General features: G+C 37.9%; 1 protein-coding gene across 17 annotated transcripts in view; it reads left to right on the top strand.

Moving 5' to 3' along the window:
- kif1aa (kinesin family member 1Aa) overlaps positions 1-19,488 on the top strand; it is a 55,006-nt gene that overhangs the window by 32,865 nt on the left and 2,653 nt on the right. For 7 of the 17 annotated variants that reach the window (XM_047813932.1, XM_047813939.1, XM_047813936.1 and 4 more), the window contains 20 exons: positions 2,514-2,632; positions 2,945-3,051; positions 3,213-3,348; positions 3,434-3,584; positions 4,028-4,118; positions 4,210-4,328; positions 4,415-4,470; positions 6,171-6,279; positions 6,639-6,705; positions 6,826-6,910; positions 7,014-7,119; positions 10,361-10,387; positions 13,910-14,024; positions 14,256-14,389; positions 14,643-14,704; positions 15,643-15,788; positions 17,130-17,333; positions 17,452-17,523; positions 17,650-17,774; positions 18,739-18,882. In XM_047813932.1, the coding sequence (XP_047669888.1) occupies positions 2,514-2,632; positions 2,945-3,051; positions 3,213-3,348; positions 3,434-3,584; positions 4,028-4,118; positions 4,210-4,328; positions 4,415-4,470; positions 6,171-6,279; positions 6,639-6,705; positions 6,826-6,910; positions 7,014-7,119; positions 10,361-10,387; positions 13,910-14,024; positions 14,256-14,389; positions 14,643-14,704; positions 15,643-15,788; positions 17,130-17,333; positions 17,452-17,523; positions 17,650-17,774; positions 18,739-18,882 (2,175 nt within the window). The remainder of the gene's footprint in view (positions 1-2,513; positions 2,633-2,944; positions 3,052-3,212; positions 3,349-3,433; positions 3,585-4,027; positions 4,119-4,209; positions 4,329-4,414; positions 4,471-6,170; positions 6,280-6,638; positions 6,706-6,825; positions 6,911-7,013; positions 7,120-10,360; positions 10,388-13,909; positions 14,025-14,255; positions 14,390-14,642; positions 14,705-15,642; positions 15,789-17,129; positions 17,334-17,451; positions 17,524-17,649; positions 17,775-18,738; positions 18,883-19,488) is intronic. The other 10 variants (XM_047813948.1, XM_027147198.2, XM_047813946.1 and 7 more) reach the window with 3 other exon arrangements.

The raw sequence follows: 19,488 nt of genomic DNA, 5'->3' as shown, positions 1-19,488 counted from the left end.
AACATCAGAGAAAAATGTCTGCTAGGAACTCAAATAATCAGTCTTTATAACCATGCTGAGCAGAAAAGCATCTCAGAATTCAACATCAGATCACTTCAGTTTCTACTGCTGTCAGCCAAGAACAGGAATCTGAGGCATAGGCGCAAACCAAAACTAGACAGTTTTTGTCCAGGTTGGTTGAGTCTGTGCCAGGGATGGCCCCAGATTTTAGTTCTTGGCTGACAAGAGTGAAATCTTGTGTGGTCTTCTGCTGTTGTTACCCATCCACCTCAAGGTCAATTTTTTGAAGCTTTATTGCTCACTGTGGTTATAAAGATTTAATAATTATAATAACCATTCTTAATAATTATTATTTGGTTACTATGGGCATTCTGTCAGCTTATACCCTGTTGGTTATCCTTCATTGATCTCTGTTATTAATTGAGGTTTTCACACCATTCTGTTTAAACTTTAGAGAGAAATCCAGAAGAAATTCCAGCAAATTAGCAGTTTCTGAAAAACTCAAACTACATCTTTGCCATGATAAAAATCACAGAGAACACACTTTTTCTCCCTTCTGATGCTCTTGACCTATATCTGACTTGATGACTGAATGTCCATGTGCAGGTGTATTGCTGTTCCTATTAAAAATTGTTTGTAATTTATAACCACAGCTGTGGATTGCAATGGTGGTATGTCACAGAAATTATTTTAGATATTCTTTTAGCTGGTGCTTAATGAGCTTGGAAAAGATCCTTAACCAAATCAGGCAGGGTGACATCATCTCAAAGGAAGAGAATAATTTAATAATATATTATTATATGTAATAATGTTACAGGAAGTGTATATTATAACAATATTAGCTCCTGTCCAACTATACAGATTCACAGTACGTTGAAACTGTATGAGTCTCCTCACCTCCTACATTGAAACTGTATGAGTTTTTCACCTTGAATTTGGTAGACATTTAGGGGATTTAAAGCTGTCTTCTGTCATTTTCATACATTCTGACTTTCATCAAAATGATATGAATTCATAGCTTGGGCATCCCTCCTGAAAAGATTAGGATAAATCTTTTCTCAGGGAATATGATGTTTATAATTCATTGTTAAACCTCAAAGATTAGCCTTGCATGGAACGGCTCTGGATGAATTAAGTGCTTCAAGCTAAATTCTGCTGCAGCTTGAAGCACTGCTGATTCTTATTTGGTCCATTTTGTCATTTTTAATCTCTTTCATAGATATATCAGATTATTTGCCTAACAGATAAATAAACAAGCTCAGATTTGATCCTATACACGACATGGATTTCCAATGAATGAAATCAAATTGTACATCCAGTCACTTGATAACTATTTTCAGTAATACCACCGTAATTTAGGTTGTCTCCCATATCTCGAGATGAAAGAGCTGGTTTCTAGAACAGCTGTCTCTTCAAGGCATGCCACAGCATTTATTTCAATTCACACTTTTTGTGAGGTTGGACACAGAGACCTTGGATTACTGGATTGGCTCACGCTCATTTCTTTTGGTTTTTGAGGTCAGCTGCACTTGTCACGTCACACATCTGTGGAAGTGAGAGTATTGCTTCTTATTGTTCCTATCTAGATGTCACGCTAATGTCAGGACTGGCAGTGTTTTTTTCAACTAAGTAAAGCTTGGTATTTTTTATTTGCTTTCTTAATCTCTGAGTCAATCTTTTTTGCGAATTTTCTTTTTGTTCAGAGCCAGAGCATGCCTTTTTGCTTTTGCTGATCATTTCTTTTAGTTCAGAGCATGCCTTGTTTGCACCTCACCAATCTTGCCTTTGATGACCACTCCTTTCCCCTTAAATGTCTACCCTCCATGGGATGATGGGAAGCTCAGTTCTGAACATGTGTACGTAAACCAAAAGTGTAGCGTAGTTTTGAATCTAAAACGTAAATTCGTTTATCTAGATGCCACCTTGAATGTATAACATAAAAATTTGACATGAATCAAACAACATTAAAATGTTTGCAGCACATGTTGTTTCTTATTAAGTCTATAGGGGACTCATTTACTGTTGTTGGTATGCCTTGGATTTTGGACAGGTATTTACACTGATACAGAGAGCTTTTCTGAGGTTTAGTCAGGTGGCTACCTGTGAAAGAAATTTTACTTTTAGATTGAGATTACAAGCTGTGATTACTTTCCTAAGAAGCACCAAACATACAAGCAGTTTCAAATTTGCACTCACATGCAGTCCAATGCTTAGTCCATTCATTCTGACCAGTGTGCTATAAAGAGCTTAGTGGTATTCCTAGCCCATGCTCCTTAAACCCAACAAAGGATTTTAACCTCTAAAAATGCAGACATGCTTGTTGCAGACAGTGAAGTAGTTTATTTAAGATTTCCACTGAGGGGCAGTCATGTCAAGGGCCACAGCAGTCCCTGCTTGTTTGGTCGCTTTGCAGCTCTGTGTTGTGTTTGTCCATTGTATCAAAATGTCTGTCTCCTGGCACAAAGTGCATTTCTTTTTTACCCCACTCATCTCATGTTTCTTGTCTCCTTCAGGGCTTTTGTGTATTTGAGCAATCTACTGTATCCTGTTCCCCTGGTACATCGAGTAGCCATTGTCAGCGAGAAGGGAGAGGTCAAGGGTTTCTTGCGTGTAGCAGTGCAGGCAATATCAGGTAAGATTGGGACCCTAAATTTAGATTTATATATATATATATATATATATATATATATATATATCTATATCTATATATATATATATATATCTATATATCTATATATATATATATATATATATATATATATATATATATTTATAGTAACACATATTTAGTAACACAGTAGTGAGAATAATCAGATGGTACAGCAAAATATTCTCTCTTGAGATTTTGTGCTAAGTGATTTGAGTGAATATAAATTGTGTAGACCTCGAGTTGGTCAATCTTAAGGGCAGGGTATGTGTGACTTCATGAAGAAGTGAAGTGAAGGCTCTCTGGTTTTTCCTCCAGCTGATGAGGAGGCACCCGATTATGGCTCTGGTGTGAGGCAATCTGGAACAGCCAAGATCTCCTTTGAGGATCAGCAGTTTGAGAAGGTAAAACTATTCTCAACAAAATGATTAATTGTGTGTGTGTGTTTGTGTGTGTGATGGCTTAAACAAGCCTCTCTCTCTCTCTCTCTCTCTCTCTCTCTCTCTCTCTCTCTCTCTCTCTCTCTCTCTCTCTCTCTCTCTCTGTCGCTCTCTCTCTCTCTCAGTTCCAATCAGATTCCTGCCCAGCCAGTCTTTCCCGCACTGGACTTTCCCAAGAGGAACTCCGGATTGTCGAGGGTGAGGGACAGAATGCAGAGATGGTGCCATCTGCTGATGAGGTCAACAACAACACCTGTGCAGGTAACAAATAAAGTACCCAAGCAATTGCATTAAAAGTGGTTTGAATAGTACTGAACTGTATGTCATCCATTTTATGTCTTCTTAGCTGACCCAGAAGATGACAGCATTTTGAAAGACGGTGTTCTGGATGGAGCTTTGGACCATCTGAAGATTGGAGAGCTCTTTACATTTAGAGTCACTGTGCTCCAAGCGTCTAGCATCTCTGCTGAATATGCAGACATCTTCTGCCAGTTTAAGTATGTCCTTTCTCTTAAACAGAGCATCACTATTAACACTCTTTAACGTTCTATTGTCTTAACACGGATTAATGAAAGTATATATGTTATGAACATGGGACAAAACGGACCCAAATGCAGGATGGCGAAATAAACTGGGTTTGATAACAAAAGAACACTAAACATGACACGGACTAAAGACAGGACAAGACAACAGTAGATTCCGCGCTGCACAAGGCAAAGCGGTACAGTTAAATAGACAAATAATTGATCAGACACACGAGGTACAGGTGTGCAGAAGCGGGGAGGAAGAGACAAGGGTGGGGCAGACACGTGAAGACAGAACGTAAACAAAAGCACATGGCCAAGTCCAGGCTGAGTCCTGACAATATGGATTTCTAAATGAATACATTTCATTAAATGTGTTTCAGAGCTGTACAGCTTTTTCTCACCTCTGTTTTCAGCTTTATTCACCGGCATGACGAGGCCTTTTCCACAGAGCCACTGAAAAACACTGGACGTGGTCCACCACTGGGCTTTTATCATGTGCAAAATGTAAGACTCCTTGACAGAAAACTTTTCTAATCATTTTAGTCACCATCATGTGTTTTGCATAAAAAATGACATTGTGTATTTGGTTCCTCAGATTGCAGTGGAGGTCACAAAGTCTTTTGTGGAGTACATAAAGACCCAGCCTATTGTATTTGAAGTGTTTGGTCATTATCAGAAACAGCCATTCCCTCCACTGTGCAAGGACCTAATCAGGTTATTAATTCATGTTATTATGTCTGGTTTGTCTTGCTGTTTCTTCTTATTGCTTGTCAATCTTAACTGTCTGTTTCTCTCATTAGCCCATTACGTCCATGCAGAAGACAGTTCCCAAGAGTCATGCCTCTATCTAAACCAGGTGAGAGCAGCCATCAGAGTCTTAATGTATGTTATATTCAAGCATTGTACGTTCCACAGTCTGTAAAATGGCAGGTTGTGTTTGCTTTGTTTTTTGTATGTTGTCTTTGTCGTCATGGTACTTTAGCTTTACAGCTTTAGCATATTGGCAGTAGTTGTTTTGCTTTGTTACTTTTGTTGCTTTGGGGTCCATGTCACATCAGTTGTGTATCATTCGGGGTGGGAATTCAGCTGCAGACAGCGATGCCCCATCAGATCGTGAGAAGACGCTGGAGCTGATTCGTTACCTGGTGCCTGATGTATTCAACGGGGCATTGGTGGACTCGATCTCAGGGCATGCCCTCAGTGCAGCGGGGGTCGCAGCTTCCTTCCTTCTTGAGGGGGAGGGGCAACCCAAGCTGACAGCCCCACCTCTCTCTATCTGTTCAGTAATTAAAGCTCAGAAGCCGGGTTTGTAACGGTCAAGTTTGTACGAGGTCTGGGAAATTCCCTGAAACAAAGGCACTCATCTCATCTTATGCAGTCTAACATTGATTCATGACGTGATCACAGCAATTGATTTTTTTTCGTTCTTCGGTGCTTAATTTAAACTGTAGTAATAGTCAGTTGCTGTTATAAAACCTGTCAGAGGTACAATGCTGTCCAAGAGATTTTGAGAGAATTGTAAGTTTCATTCAGTTTATTACCTCCAATTATATTCTCAAAAGAACATAAATGTGAACCCAAACTGTTTGTCATTGGATGAAAGCAATAGCAATGAGAATATGCAGAGCTTTTTTAAGTTGTAAAGTTTCATGTGAAAGTGGCCCAAGAACACATTTTCCAATCCGTCCACAACCAGTAGTTTATATTTTGTTCAAATAAAATATTTTAGTTTCCTAAAAAAATTCCCAGTTCATGGGCACTTGAATTAAATTATGGTCATATCAAAAGTTTCTTTTTCATTATACCGTATCTGAAAAGAATGAAACTGACAAAAATTGTCAGCTTCAGATTCCTATACCGATAATGCTAAAGAATAAATGCAAAAAGTTCATGAACAAATACTGTAACTGCATGAATGAGAGAGTAGTTTGGTCCATAGACTTTCCACAGACCTGTAATTATCTGGTGTGTTTTTCCAGCGCTTTCTCATTTCCTCATATTAATCAGAAATAGTGACTTTTCTACACACTTGTGGCTTAATATTGTGTCCTCTATTGAACCTGTGCTGCATATACGAGATCACATTTGGGTTGAATGTGGGATTGTTGCTACAGTAGTCCATTAACATTTGCTGTTTATTTTCTTTTCTTCTTCAAATATAATAAAAAATTAAGTAAAAAATGTACTAATCAAATATAAATTATGAAGTACATTTCCTAGTATTGTATAAAATTTTTTTTTAGAAACTAAACTAAAAATACAAACACATAAAGATTATTTCCAAAACTGCAGATGTGAAAGGATCACTGTTATTCAGGTGACTGTTCAATCATTCAGACACAGAATTTACCTTTCCTCTGGACCCTTGGTTCCCAGTGTATCCCTTTTCTGACTACAGTATGTCTTACCTCCTGCCTTATTTCTTCCAATTTTATATTTTCCCTCCTTTTGTTCTTCTGTTAAACAGATACCTCTTCTCCAGCTTATGAGTGAAAATTCAAATACACACTCTAATATATACCTATAAAAATCTTATACACTCTTTCTCTCTTTCAGTACCTGCTACGAAGCTGACGACCCTCACACGACCCACAGCCGGGCCCTGCCACTGCAAATATGACTTAATGGTATTATTCGAGATCTGTGAGCTGGAGGCCAATGGAGAGTGAGTTTTTCTAATGTCTTGATCTATTTCACCTTGTGAGATAAAGCGGATAACTGAATAGGAGAAGATCATATTCATTGTAATGAATTTTTGGGAATCACTAAATCAGCTGTCTTATGAACATGATTAATTTACAGATGATTGGCATTTATTAACATACTTTCATGAGGAAGAAGAAAATCAGTGTTACTGAAAGATTAGTTTGTCTTTTAAAACCATTTACACATAACTAATAAAAGATCGATAAATCAGGGTTATTCTTTTTCTTTGGAAGTGTTTTTTAATTGCTGTTTTATTTTTTTAAATAAATTTATTTATTACTGTTTAGTTATGCTTTGTGTTTTACTTCTCTTTCATAGCTACATCCCTGCTGTAGTTGACCACAGAGGTGGAATGCCCTGTCATGGCACCTTCCTGTTACACCAGGTCTACTTATCGTGTTAATTCAGATCACTTCTTACACACACTTATTACCACACATGACACCTACAGTATATGACTTTAAGCATACTTGCTAAATTTGGATGAATCTTTTTTTCCCCACAGGGAATTCAAAGAAGAGTGACAGTGACTATAGTGCACGAGTCAGGGGGTGACATTTTTTGGAAAGAGGTTCGTGAGCTGGTTGTAGGTGAGTTCATTTCTAATCTTTTCCCAAATCATGTAATTTTAAAATAAAGGTGGCAGGTTTAGTGGTAAATAGAACAGCACTTGAACACATGTTTGTATTCCAGGCCGCATTAGAAACACTCCAGAAGCAGATGAGACCATCATTGACCCCAACATTCTGTCCCTTAACATCCTGTCAGCTGGATACATCCAGCCATTTCCTGATGACAGGTAGGTTTCTTAAACATGATATCAAGAGATTCTGAAAATAATTTGTAATTAATAATTATATTTAAACACTGTTTTGCATTTTGCTCATAAACATGAGTATATTAAGGCTAGTCACCCAGGCAACATGTCAGATGTCCTATATTTTCCATTGGTAAAGGAAACATTTATTGATTGTTTTTATTTCACCTTTTCACTTTAAGCACAGCATAATGGTTCTATTACCAGGGTTTTTTTTTTTAACTTATAACTTTATTTCACAATTTTACACATTCTTGTAAAGTTTATTTCCTAAGGTCCTATGTTATGCAGATCATGTATAGACATTTCCTTAGACTACACAATGAACCCTACTGTAAAAAATAACTCCTGGGAATCTGTTGGTTGTTGGCATTATGTTTAGTGGCTGTTTGTTCAAAATGACTTATTGTCTAAGTCATTTTATTCAGCCTTCAAAGGAGGTACATCCATATCACTTCACGCACTTCATGTATATCTACCTATTAAAGCTTTATGTGGGTTGTAGTACTGTATTCTTTCTCACAATCTGAATGCACAGAACTCTATCTACTTTGTAGGAAATACTGACACTGAAGCAGCAGACCTTCAGTATGTCAGTTGTTCTTTCATGACAGGCTAGGCACTATACAGCTCTTTATTTCCTGTCATTTCTACCTTGGCATCTAATCTTAGATAAGCAGCCAAAGTGCTGACAAGCAGTGCACCAAAAAACCTAAAACAGATCACTTCCAAAGCTATCGTTTTTTGGCCAGCCTGAAATGATGCAGTGCTAGTTGTGTTTCAAAGACATCTTAAAGGCCTGACTCAGGGGAGCAATTCAGAAACACACATAGAGCCATAGAGCTAACTTTTGTTGGAGAGGAAAGATGTGTTGACTTTTATGTTCCTCTGCATGGCAAAGGTGTCTGGCAGCTGGAGCTATCATGCACGGCCTGTGAGACTCCACATAGATCCATTAGGATTTCAGCATTTCCAATATGAAAACACACACACTTTTACCAAAGCCCACATAATGTCAAATACGGGGTTACAGAAAGGCTGCTACTTACTGCGGTTGTATAAAACCTTTGTTAGAGCCTGGTGCTTGATGGAACCCAGAGGATTATGGGTCAGGAAGCTTTGGACACAGAACATGGACACCTGTTTGTGATGCTATTGTTGCTACCACTTTAATAAGAGGGACAACAAAGGGTGTTTATACTACTTTCATAAGCATAAAAACACATGGCATATAAATAAGCTTCCATGTACTGTACTCAGACACTAGACACTAGCTCTTTCACTCTAACCCCTACCCTGCTTCACAACCGGTAGCTTGAGCACACTCTCACTGCAACAATGCACTATAATCATTTTTTATCTAACAGGTATTGATTTATTAATAATATGATATTGATTTATAAAATATATTCACACAATGCTTATGAATGTAAATGTACATATCATTCAAATAATGTGCTACCATTCTGATCTTCTTTTTATTTTTTATCCAGAATGAGGTTTCTGATAAAAAAATAAAAAAATTACTGCCTCCTAATCCTTGAATCCCCAATGGATTATAAAATACAGTGAAGGTTCTCTAGTTCACCTCCTTGCTGGCTGTGTGACTTTGTGTCCATTTCCATCTGTCCATTCATCCATTAACTCTGTCCATTCTACCCCATTCCCTCTCCACCACTCAGACACTATTAAGACTGACCACTCTGAAAATAGAGAGCCAGGCATCTCTATTGATAACCATTATTTTTTTGTGATCTGCATGCAAAACTTGTTTTATTCCTGTGCAAGTTAAGTTTGTATTTCATTCAGTACTAACAATCCAACATCACTAACAATCCCTGGATGAATTAACCCTCATGTCTGGGAGAAACCACCTCTTGATCTACTTTCATTGATCTTATTGTACCTCATAGCATGATGAGCAGTCCAGTTGATGTGATGACATTTCATGTCACAGAAAAATGCAAATGATATCATTAGATTTCACTGTGCCCGATGACGCCTGAGATAGGCACAGGCTCCCCGTGACCCGAGGTAGTTCGGATAAAGCGGTAGAAAATGAGTGAGAGTGAGAGAGATTTCACTGTGCCATTACTTACAGCAGCATCACATAAACCGTCAGGTACAGTGACATTGGACAGTATATGTTGTGAGATTTTGGATTTTTTTTTAACAAGTTTATTCACTCTTATAGGTAAGGAATATATATAGGGTGTGCTGTTATAAGAAATCAATCAAAAACATAGTGGTGTGTTTGGGTTGGTGGGAATTGATCATGTTTCTATAACAGCATTTGCTTCATTCTTCTTTATACTATAACAATTTTCCAAAGAATGTTTAAATTGAGGCATTTTAATTTCTAAGTGTACATGTTATACCTTTCACCATTTAATACTGTGAAATATCCACAAGACAATTATCACAGTTCCACGAGCAGCCTCCTGTCTTTCTCTCTTTTGAAAGTAACAGAAAATCAGTTTTTCTAATGTTACAGAGAAAATGCTTTGTCCTGAGGACTCACCCATGGAGGAAAAAGTTATTTGCCATTACAAAGCACTGAAACAGGAGTCTACTTACAGAAAACTTCACCTCAACTGTTATATGTTTTCCTTTTTTAATAACATATTTTTCATACATTTTTATTATCAGATTATATACAGATATACAAATACATTTAAATCTAAGTCCCTGTAAATTAGCTGTTGCAAAAGATATGATAATGTACTGTATTAGAACAAGCAGATTAATGTAAACCTGTGATTATTACTGTCAATTATTATCAGAGCACTGCTCTTATAGACAAAAACACCTTCTGATCAATAGGATTCAAGAATAAAGTAGCACTATGATATAAATATGTACACCCCTATGTTTTTAGTGAGACTTAATCTCTCAGTTTCTTTCCCCTGCGGTCATAACCACCTCTCTTACAGTGTAACCACAATCCTTACACCACAATCCTTACATCAGGCATAATCTCATTTACCACAACCAAAGGAGTAAGCAAGGAAACAGAACCGGACACTAATGCAGAGGCTTAGCCAGTTGTGCTGACTGTACTGTTCTGTTCAGTGAACCATTTTCAAGATGGCTGCTGTAATAGTGTCCCTACAGTCGGTTAAGTGTCTACAACAAACCTTCTCCAGTAACATCATGGATGATGCTTGCGCAGACACATCTGCCCTCAACTCCACTAACAAAATGTTATTTTGTGTTTTTACAGACAGTTTCTTGATTCGGACATGCCTAGGTATATTGTTTTTCCAATCCCTATCCTCTCATTCTCTGATTCATCTATACATATTTCTTCTCTCTTGGCTTATTTGAATCACTTTCCATTGTACTTTATATTTTTCCATTTTTCACTCTTGCTGCTTTTTGTATCCTTCAGCATTTTTCGATTCCGTTTTTCTGTTCTTCCACATTTTCTTTATAAGCCTATGGAAATGTTTTTGTGTGCGTATATGCGGCCATAGTATAGTGTGGGACATTAAGTTGGCTGTGGAATGCATGGCTTCGCTTTGAACGAGCTGCATCTTGCCTGGATCTTTGCAGGAGGTGTGGTAGAGATTTTTTATTATTATTACAAAAATCATGGCTATATCTAAACAACACAGCTCTGATTTGATTTTATATCAGAAATGAACTCTTCACACACAGACTCTTCAAATGTTGTCATAACATGGATTCAATTGGTAAAAGCTGCCTTTTGATGATCTGTCATTTCATAATGAGTCACTATTTCTTCACAGATCCACCCATGTAAAATTTACTGTTCTGGAACATCTAGAACACATCTCTTGGGTAGCAATTTATGATTTAATTAAGTCTTTACCACAGCACTGATAGATTTCCACCACAAATGTCAAAGCTGTGATGTAAAACACAGGTGCAGCTATGTGGGGCCATAATTGAGAATCAGGTCTCACATATTGCAGGCTCATGCAGGCTCATTTCAGGTTCATGACTTCATATGTAGGCTGCCATACTTGGCTCTGGTTCCTAATGGTGTAACCAAGTCCATAAATTACAGTCAGTCATTAACATGAGCAAGGTCAACACTCCAGGATGCACCAATTGTTATTATTTTTTTAAAAATTCAAATATGGTCCTGTATTTTATTGCACCACTAGTGGGCAGTGCTGTGCAAGTTTTTATCATGCTCTGATATGCCTTCCACCTTATCTAGGTGAAAACATCTGAAGTAAATTTATTAATTTTGAGCATGATGCATGGTTTACAGCTCCAGGAAACCCCAGTTCAATCCTTATCGTGGGTTATTAAACCAGGGTTTCATATATTCTCCCCTTGCCCTTATGATTTCCCTCTCAAAATATGCATTTACTGTATGTAGAATATGGAACTACACTGAATTGGATGTAGGTGTGTGTGTCTGAACGCATGGTGCCTTTCAATGGACTTCCCCATCTAGAGTGTAATCCAACTTCAGTGTCAGCGTTCCCAGGATAGGCTCCAGATCCATTGTGACTCTGACCAGTATAAAGCATTTTACTAAAGATTAATGAATAAATGAGATTGCCTGCTTTACTAAATAGCACCACAAACTTCAATCTGTCCAGCCCTCAGTGCTAGCAAATAAACAAGCACCATGGAAATGGAGCAAAACAAATCCAGTCCAAGCCCAGTGCGTGGTGCTCACCATGGGTGGAGGTGGGTAGTAAAAGCCCAACAGGGCTTATAAGAAGTACCATTGCACTCTCATCAAATCTGTGCTGTGACTCTGGCAACAGCACAGAAGGCAGTGTTTATACCCCTACACCCTGTCACACACTTCAAATGGTGATTTAAATACTAGCGACAACAGAAAACTGCAGCACCTGGCTGTTAGTGGGGTTTGCAGAGCCAGAGCACTAAAAGCTAATCCATGAAACCATTACCTCAATGGTAGCACTTTCATAGCTAACTCACTCCTGTGCACTGAACAATTCTCAAATCTCATTTAGGCCCTCGATGGATGTGGAGCCAAAAAGGATGGGTTCCTTGCACACCCTGCCAAGAGCATGACTTACAGGCTAGATGGTCTGATAAGAGAGGATAAATTGTAAAATAGCGAGGAGACTGAGAGGGCACAAAAGTATATAGGCATGTAACAGTTGAGAATGTCCTCTCCAGATTCTCTCTTTTTTTCTCCTCTCTCTGTCCTACAATGTAAAACACCATGTCCTCAGTGAAACAGCCTCACACTTCTCTGTCCTCCTCAGTCCAGCTGTGTTCCAGAGTATTACTCATCTAAGGGTGACTTCACTTGTGCTACATACAGTCAGTATTGTTTTGCCTCCACTGTGTGGTTCATTTAGAGATGTGAGGCAATCATATTCAGGTGTGGAAAAAAGCAACGGGTGCAAGCGTTTATGAGTGAGGCAGTCTCAATTAGATTCCAGGTGAACTGTAATTTTAAAATACAAGGACCTCTGGTGCAATTTGATTACAGTAAGGAAGCGATTCAGCCAAATCAGCCAATTCAGTAAACCAAGCATGCCATGTGTTTTTTTTTGTTGCATGTTTTTGTAGATGAGAGTTGATCATTTAAGCCAAAGGAACAAGCTATAGTGATACAGAAGTGTGATTTGTTTTAAACAATCAAAACAAGAGAAATAAATAGTGGATGCAACACAAAAAAGTGTATTAAAATATTTTTTTTTAGTTTAAAATAGTTAATTTTTATATAGTTTTACACAGTGATTTATTGAATAACAGTGATGTGTTCTCTGTGCTGAGGTGAATTGTTTATTTATTTATCCATTACAATTTCATTACTGTATGCCCCTCAAGAGCACGTCTAATTTATTCATATACAGTATGAAATCAAATTGCAAATGAACCTAAAGTCTGTTTCTTACCTGATCTGTTTTAGGCATCACAGCTACTCACCCTTGCCTTTAAAGTACCATAAGTGCACACATGGAACAAGGCCAGAAATAGAAACGAACCTATCAGAAAGTTCAAGACTTACATTAATCAGAGTGGAGGATCAGTAGGGTGGAATAGGTCTTTGTTTGAGACACAACCCATCCTGCTTTCATTTCATACTTTCTCATGAAGTTCAGACACATTGAATACTAGCAGGGCAGTAAATTCTTAACAGTTATGTTACAAATTATGTTTTGGGATGGGCTGTTTTTTTTCCATCAATAATTTGTATTGTAATGACCATTAGGAAGAGATATGAGGCAATATAGAGGTCTTTATCGTGATTACAACTTGTAGGGAGGAGTTTCAATAAGAAATAACACATTTTTCATGTCATTATGGGACATTTATGAGAACTTTCTTATGCCTTTGCCTCTTTGCCCATGGCCTTGCCTTTGCCTCAGATTTTTTTTTTTTTACCGCACAAAGCATTTCCTTGGGAATTGATTTTAGGTATAATTGTCCCACATTCACCCACCTCATCAGTTCTTGTTATCATTTCTTTCCATAATAATTTTGCCATCTTTCATAATATTACTAATTGTGTTCTTTAGGAAGAATCTTAAGTGTTTGGTGTATTATTATTTTTCATTTTGGCATTTTTATCCTGCAATGCTAATTTTCTGTAATCGGTGGCTTTTTGAAATCACTTTAGCAATCTTAAAATAATGCTTTAAGATGTCTGCTTATTAATGTACATGAAATGATTGATATTTGTTGTACCTCAGTTACTGATATATTAATATTTGTTTTTAAGTTATCTTTAATTATATACTTATTAAAGCAATTTATTTTGACTGGAACAATGATAATGCTAAATCTCCCACGATGCAATGTCTAGGACATTCTATCGCTTTGAAGCTGCCTGGGATTCTTCCATGCACAACTCACTCCTGCTGAACCGAGTGACTCCATATGGGGAGAAAATCTATATGACTTTGTCTGCTTACCTGGAGGTAATATTATCCTGTGCTCCAGATAAGTTGATTTATATGAGTGGATATCCACGATTACTGCAGCAATTTTGCTTTGCTATACATTTAAAAAATATTACACACTGGAATCTCAGATTGCAGTTATCATCTGTTGTGGTTTAATAGAAAGCTTTTGCCCTGTATGACCCATGTCACACTGATTTAAAAAACAGCCTTCAAGTTACAAGTCTAAAATTATGTTCTGTCTCTTAGATGGAGAACTGCACACAGCCTACAGTAATAACCAAAGACTTCAGCATGGTTTTTTATTCCCGAGATGCAAAGCTCTCAGCCTCACGCTCCATAAGGAACCTCTTCAGCAGCGGGAGCCTAAGGCCATGTGAAGGGTAAACACACCTTGCCTTACAAACACACGTGCGCACACACACACACACACACACACACACACACACACACACACACACACACACACACACACACACACACACACACACACACACACACACACACACACACACACACACACAAGCCTTTCAGGAAAAACATAAGAAACTTTGTTTTTGTTAACCATTCACTGAAACCAGACTTTTGACTCTTGCTTTTGTGCTGTTTCTTGCATATTATTCTTCTTCTGTGTAGAAACCGAATAACTGGAGTGTATGAGCTCAGTCTGTGTCACCTGGCAGATGCAGGCAGCCCAGGTAAAACTACAGCCTTTCATTCTATTTTAAGATTTTATAAGTATATATACAACAGATGATTATATATATATAATCTTATACATGTTATAGCCCTGTGGCTGCTACATGATAATTACCATGACACAGAATGCTGGAAATGTAGGCAAATGGGCTTTTAATGACAGAAAAGATGACAAAGACAAAACAAAAATAGTGAAGAGCCAACCACACAAAATGCTGCACACCACAGATGTTTAGCAAATAAACAGGGAAAACTAAGGACATATACAGGGACATTAATTGAGAGAGAACACAAAACAGGTGAGTGCAATCTTTAGAGCTTGTGAGAGGGTCATGTAATTTGTAGCAGTCTGATGAGGCAAATGGTTAATGCAGTCCAGGGCAGCCATATCATGGCCAAAACCAGATGTGACATTAGCCCTCCATTTTTTACAGAACAAAGATGCTACAGAACTTTTTTTTTACTAATTCACAAGATTGAGGCTTGTGAAGTCACAGGTTAAAGTTTACATAAAGTTAAAAGGAATATCTAAAGGAATTTGCATGTCTTTTATGTACCACATCCTTTTGCTTTCTGTGACCTGCCTTTACTGATTTTTATTTGTTTTTAGTCTGGTGTGTGATTGGTGAACATTCTTACTTGTGTCATAATGGACAAATGCTCATAATTTTAAATAAAATCGTCAACAAGCCAGTGCAGTCTTAGAATCACCCAAGCTCCAGACTCTTTAGCTGTGGTGCTCTGGTCTCTAATTTAACCATTTTCAGTTCAGTGAGAGTATTCAGGAATATTTAAAGCTATGAAATTCACCCAGTCCTCTTAAATAATACCATCTTAATTTTATGGACAATTTGCCATTACAGTTTTCATATACTGACTGTGACTGAATGCATTAACTCGGAAGATAGTTTCATTAAACAGTTGTGTTGTTTTGTAGGGATGCAGCGGAGGCGTAGGCGGGTGTTAGACACATCTGTGGCGTATGTGCGAGGGGAGGAGAATTTGGCTGGATGGAGGCCCCGCAGTGACAGCCTCATCCTGGACCATCAGTGGGAGCTGGAGAAGCTCAGCCTCCTGCAGGAGGTACATGACACTACACACCATGACACAATTTTTAATTTAAAACTATTGGAACAGATCACTATTGGCTGCATATCACTTACATGCAAAAACGGCATCATAAGTTTTAAACTGCAGCTTCTTTGCAGCTCGTTTCAGGGGTTTCTCCCTTCTATCTCCTATTCTGGAGGTGAATTGCTGCTCAGTTTGGTTAAGGTCATGATGATTCACTAGGCCAGTCTTATTCCCCAGCTAAAGTTTTTGTTGAATTGACAGTGTGTTTTGGATCATTGTCTTACTGTATGATGAAGCTTTCCCCAATTTGTTTGAGTGCATTTCTTTGCAAATATACATACAGAATGAAAACTTTTGAATTAATTCTGCTTCTACCATCATGAATTACATCATCAATACAGATTAGTGAGTATGTTCTAGAGGCAGCCATACGACCTCGAGCCATTGCACTACCTCCACTGTGCTTGACCAATGAGTTTGTATATTTTAGATCATGAGCAGATAAAATATTTCTCCACACTTTGGCCTTCCATCACTTTGGTGATTTAATCTTATTTACACAACTTTTGTGACATTTTTATATATATTTGTGGCCTTCCATTTCTTGTTGCTGATCACTTATTTGCATTTCTTGGTATGGATTCTGGAAGTCTTCCTCCAGTGGTGGATTGTGATGCCTTCACATGCCATGTGAAGGTTGTTGGGGATGTGATTGATTATGTTTTTCATTACAGTTCTCAAAATGTTTCTGTCATCAACTGCGGTTGTTTTTCTTGGCTGACCTATTTGTCTGGGTGTTACTATACCATTGTTTTCTTTCTTTTCCTTGTGCAATGGCTCCGATAGATTTTCCCTCTTTTCTCAGCTTCAACATGGCTTGCTTTTCTCTCATAGACGAGATAATTTTTATGATTATCTGGTACAGACTTCAGGTGAAGCCCAGTGCTCAAACTAAATTAAACTAAAACATATAGACATTCAGATCTATGTCTGTATTCAGAACATCTGAATGTTTAACACATCTACTGTACATGTAAATGTCAGGATTTAAAAGCTGAATATTGGATCTGTCATCTCATCCATTTTTTTTTTATATGAAACATAAATATCATTCCATTATATTTGGTGTGGACTGTGTAGTTGCCCCTCACAGCTCCAGTGTTCCCTGACCAAGATAAAGCAGTCATTTGGAAGAATGAATGAATGAATCCAATCAATGTTTTGTATCTATTTCCAAACACCTTGGATTTTAACACTTTAAGGGAGTTTTTTTTTGTTTCAGATTAAAACAATGTCTAATATGCAGTACAGGTTTAAGGTTTCATTCTCTGTACACTTGTGGTGCTGCAGGTGGAGAAAACCAGGCATTATCTCCTCCTGAGGGAGAAGCTCGAGTCCACCCTGCTGTTGGGCCAGGAGATGCCGCTGTCCTGTGTGTGTGAAGATCTGACCGAATTCTCCTCCCCCTCTAAACACCTGGGACAGGGTCATGACCCTGACGCTGACCCTGGGCATGAAATAACCAATGAGAGGCAGCGCAAGCTTGCAGCCAAGGTGAAGAATTTATAAAATACCCTCATTGTTATTCATTTTACTTTTAAAGATATGAACCTATTGTGCTATGATTGCAGATCTACACTAATAAGCTGTATTGTATCTTCACTCTTTTCAGTGTTTGCGTTTGCTTACTCACACTTTCAACAGAGACTATAGTCATGTGTGTGTGAGTGCCAGTGAGAGCAAGGTGAGCTGTTAACAAGCAACAGTACACTTATTTGAAGTTTTAATTTTGCCTGTGCTTTTTACATCCTCAACTTGACTGTCTTGTATGATTTCGTATGAGTGTTCATGGTATATCTTTCTATTTCAGCTGAGTGAGATGTCTGTAACACTGATGAGAGATTCTACCTCTGTCTCTGACATCAACACACTCACACCCTCCTCCACTTGTCCCTCACTGGTGGAGGGACGCTACAGCAGCAACACTGAGCTCAGGTCAGGATTATCAAAGTTTAAACTAGGGAGATGATAATCTGTATATGCTGTTGAGAATGATGCATTAGTACAGTATCTTTATATATAAGTATCACTTCTAAAGTAGTGTCCAAAATCTGTGACATTAACCAGTGAGTTTCTTGTGTGGCATCTGGCCACCTATTACTTGGTGTTAAAAGGATCAAAATTCTTCATTCTACATAAAAAAATTTAATCGCTCATCCACATAAATATTTTGAGTTATACCGTTATTATACTTAAAGTTATACCGTTTGTCTCACTTAGCTCCGTAGCTTCCTAGGTTGTGAATCAGTATATTGTGTAAGGACCATGGCTCTCTACACACTACTATTCTAATTACCTTATCGGTCACTGTAACCTAGCTCAAACTATATAATGATTGAATGAATGAATGAATTGGGGGCATGAAAGCCTTTATTATTGACACATATACTGTACATTACAGCACAGTGGGATGCTTTTCTTTGCATATCTCAAGTGACGAGTTTGGGGTCGGAGTGCAAGGGCAACTATGATAGAGCACCCCTAGAGCAGGGAGGGTTATAGGGCCCGTGGCAGCATGGCAGTGCTTCAATCAACAACCCAGAGCCTTAACAGTTAGCTATAATCTAGCTGAATATCTTTATCTAATATCTAATACTGTCCCAATTATAAATACAAAGTGAATGTTGCAGCAGATACAGGATTTGGCCAAAGGTATGTGGACACCTGACCCTCACACCAATATGTGAGCTTCCCCAAACTGTTACCCAAACAGCTGGAAGCATACGATAAACACTTGTACAGTATTTTAGCATTTAGCGTCATTCTAGCATCAAGATATCTTTGCACTGGAACTAGTGGTTCTAGCCCAAATGAGTAATTAGTAAATAGCTAATAGTAAATAGGATGTCATTTTCTTACTGGTTTGTTTTATTCTGTTTGTGTAAACTCATGTGTGCAGACCCCCAGTTCCTCGATCCCGTGCTGTGAGTCCCAACCGAGGCTCTACATCTGAGGAAGAGGGCAAGAAGTCCCCCAATGGAGCTCCAGAGTCCAAATCAAGGACCCACACATTTGTCCCTGACATTCAGGAGATCCGTGTCAGGTCTGTTTTTTAGCCCTTAATCTGAATATCCAGGATTTCACAAATTGTTTTGTGATTGTTGCAGAAAAAACTTTTTTGTGCTTTTTGCCAAAAGCTTTTTTTTCTACACGAATCAGTAAAATGACAGGCACAGGATTCTTTCTTTAAACAATCACCAGTGAAGACTTATGTAATTACTCTCTATGACATCTGTACCCCAGTTCCACATGCATAAATTAAAGAGAGCTTTGACTCAATGTGCCTTGTAATGACATCACACATTGCACCCAAATCAACAGAAAATATTCAGTAATTCTTAAAAATTCAAGGTCCTTCAAATATTGTGGTGTTTGCTTGCATTTGATTTTGCATTCATTTCTACAATCACAAAATTGTGAAATGCTGATGTGACTGATTAATACTGATGACAAAGTGCAAAGAAGGATAAACAGATTCAGTGTTTACTTTCACTGAGTGAAAGCAAAATTTTATAGTAGAAAATGGTTAAATTACAAAAGATCAGTGATACAATCTTTTTCTAGATTAAGATTTGTTAACTAACTGATAATAGCAGTTCTGACAATATCATTGGCTTTACTCATATTCAGGTTTATATTAATGTGCTCA

This window comes from Tachysurus fulvidraco, chromosome 5, assembly GCF_022655615.1.
Source record: "Tachysurus fulvidraco isolate hzauxx_2018 chromosome 5, HZAU_PFXX_2.0, whole genome shotgun sequence".
In the NCBI taxonomy this organism is placed as follows: domain Eukaryota; kingdom Metazoa; phylum Chordata; class Actinopteri; order Siluriformes; family Bagridae; genus Tachysurus; species Tachysurus fulvidraco.
Note: the sequence above shows the minus strand (reverse complement) of the source record. Positions and strands in the feature narration are given on the sequence as shown.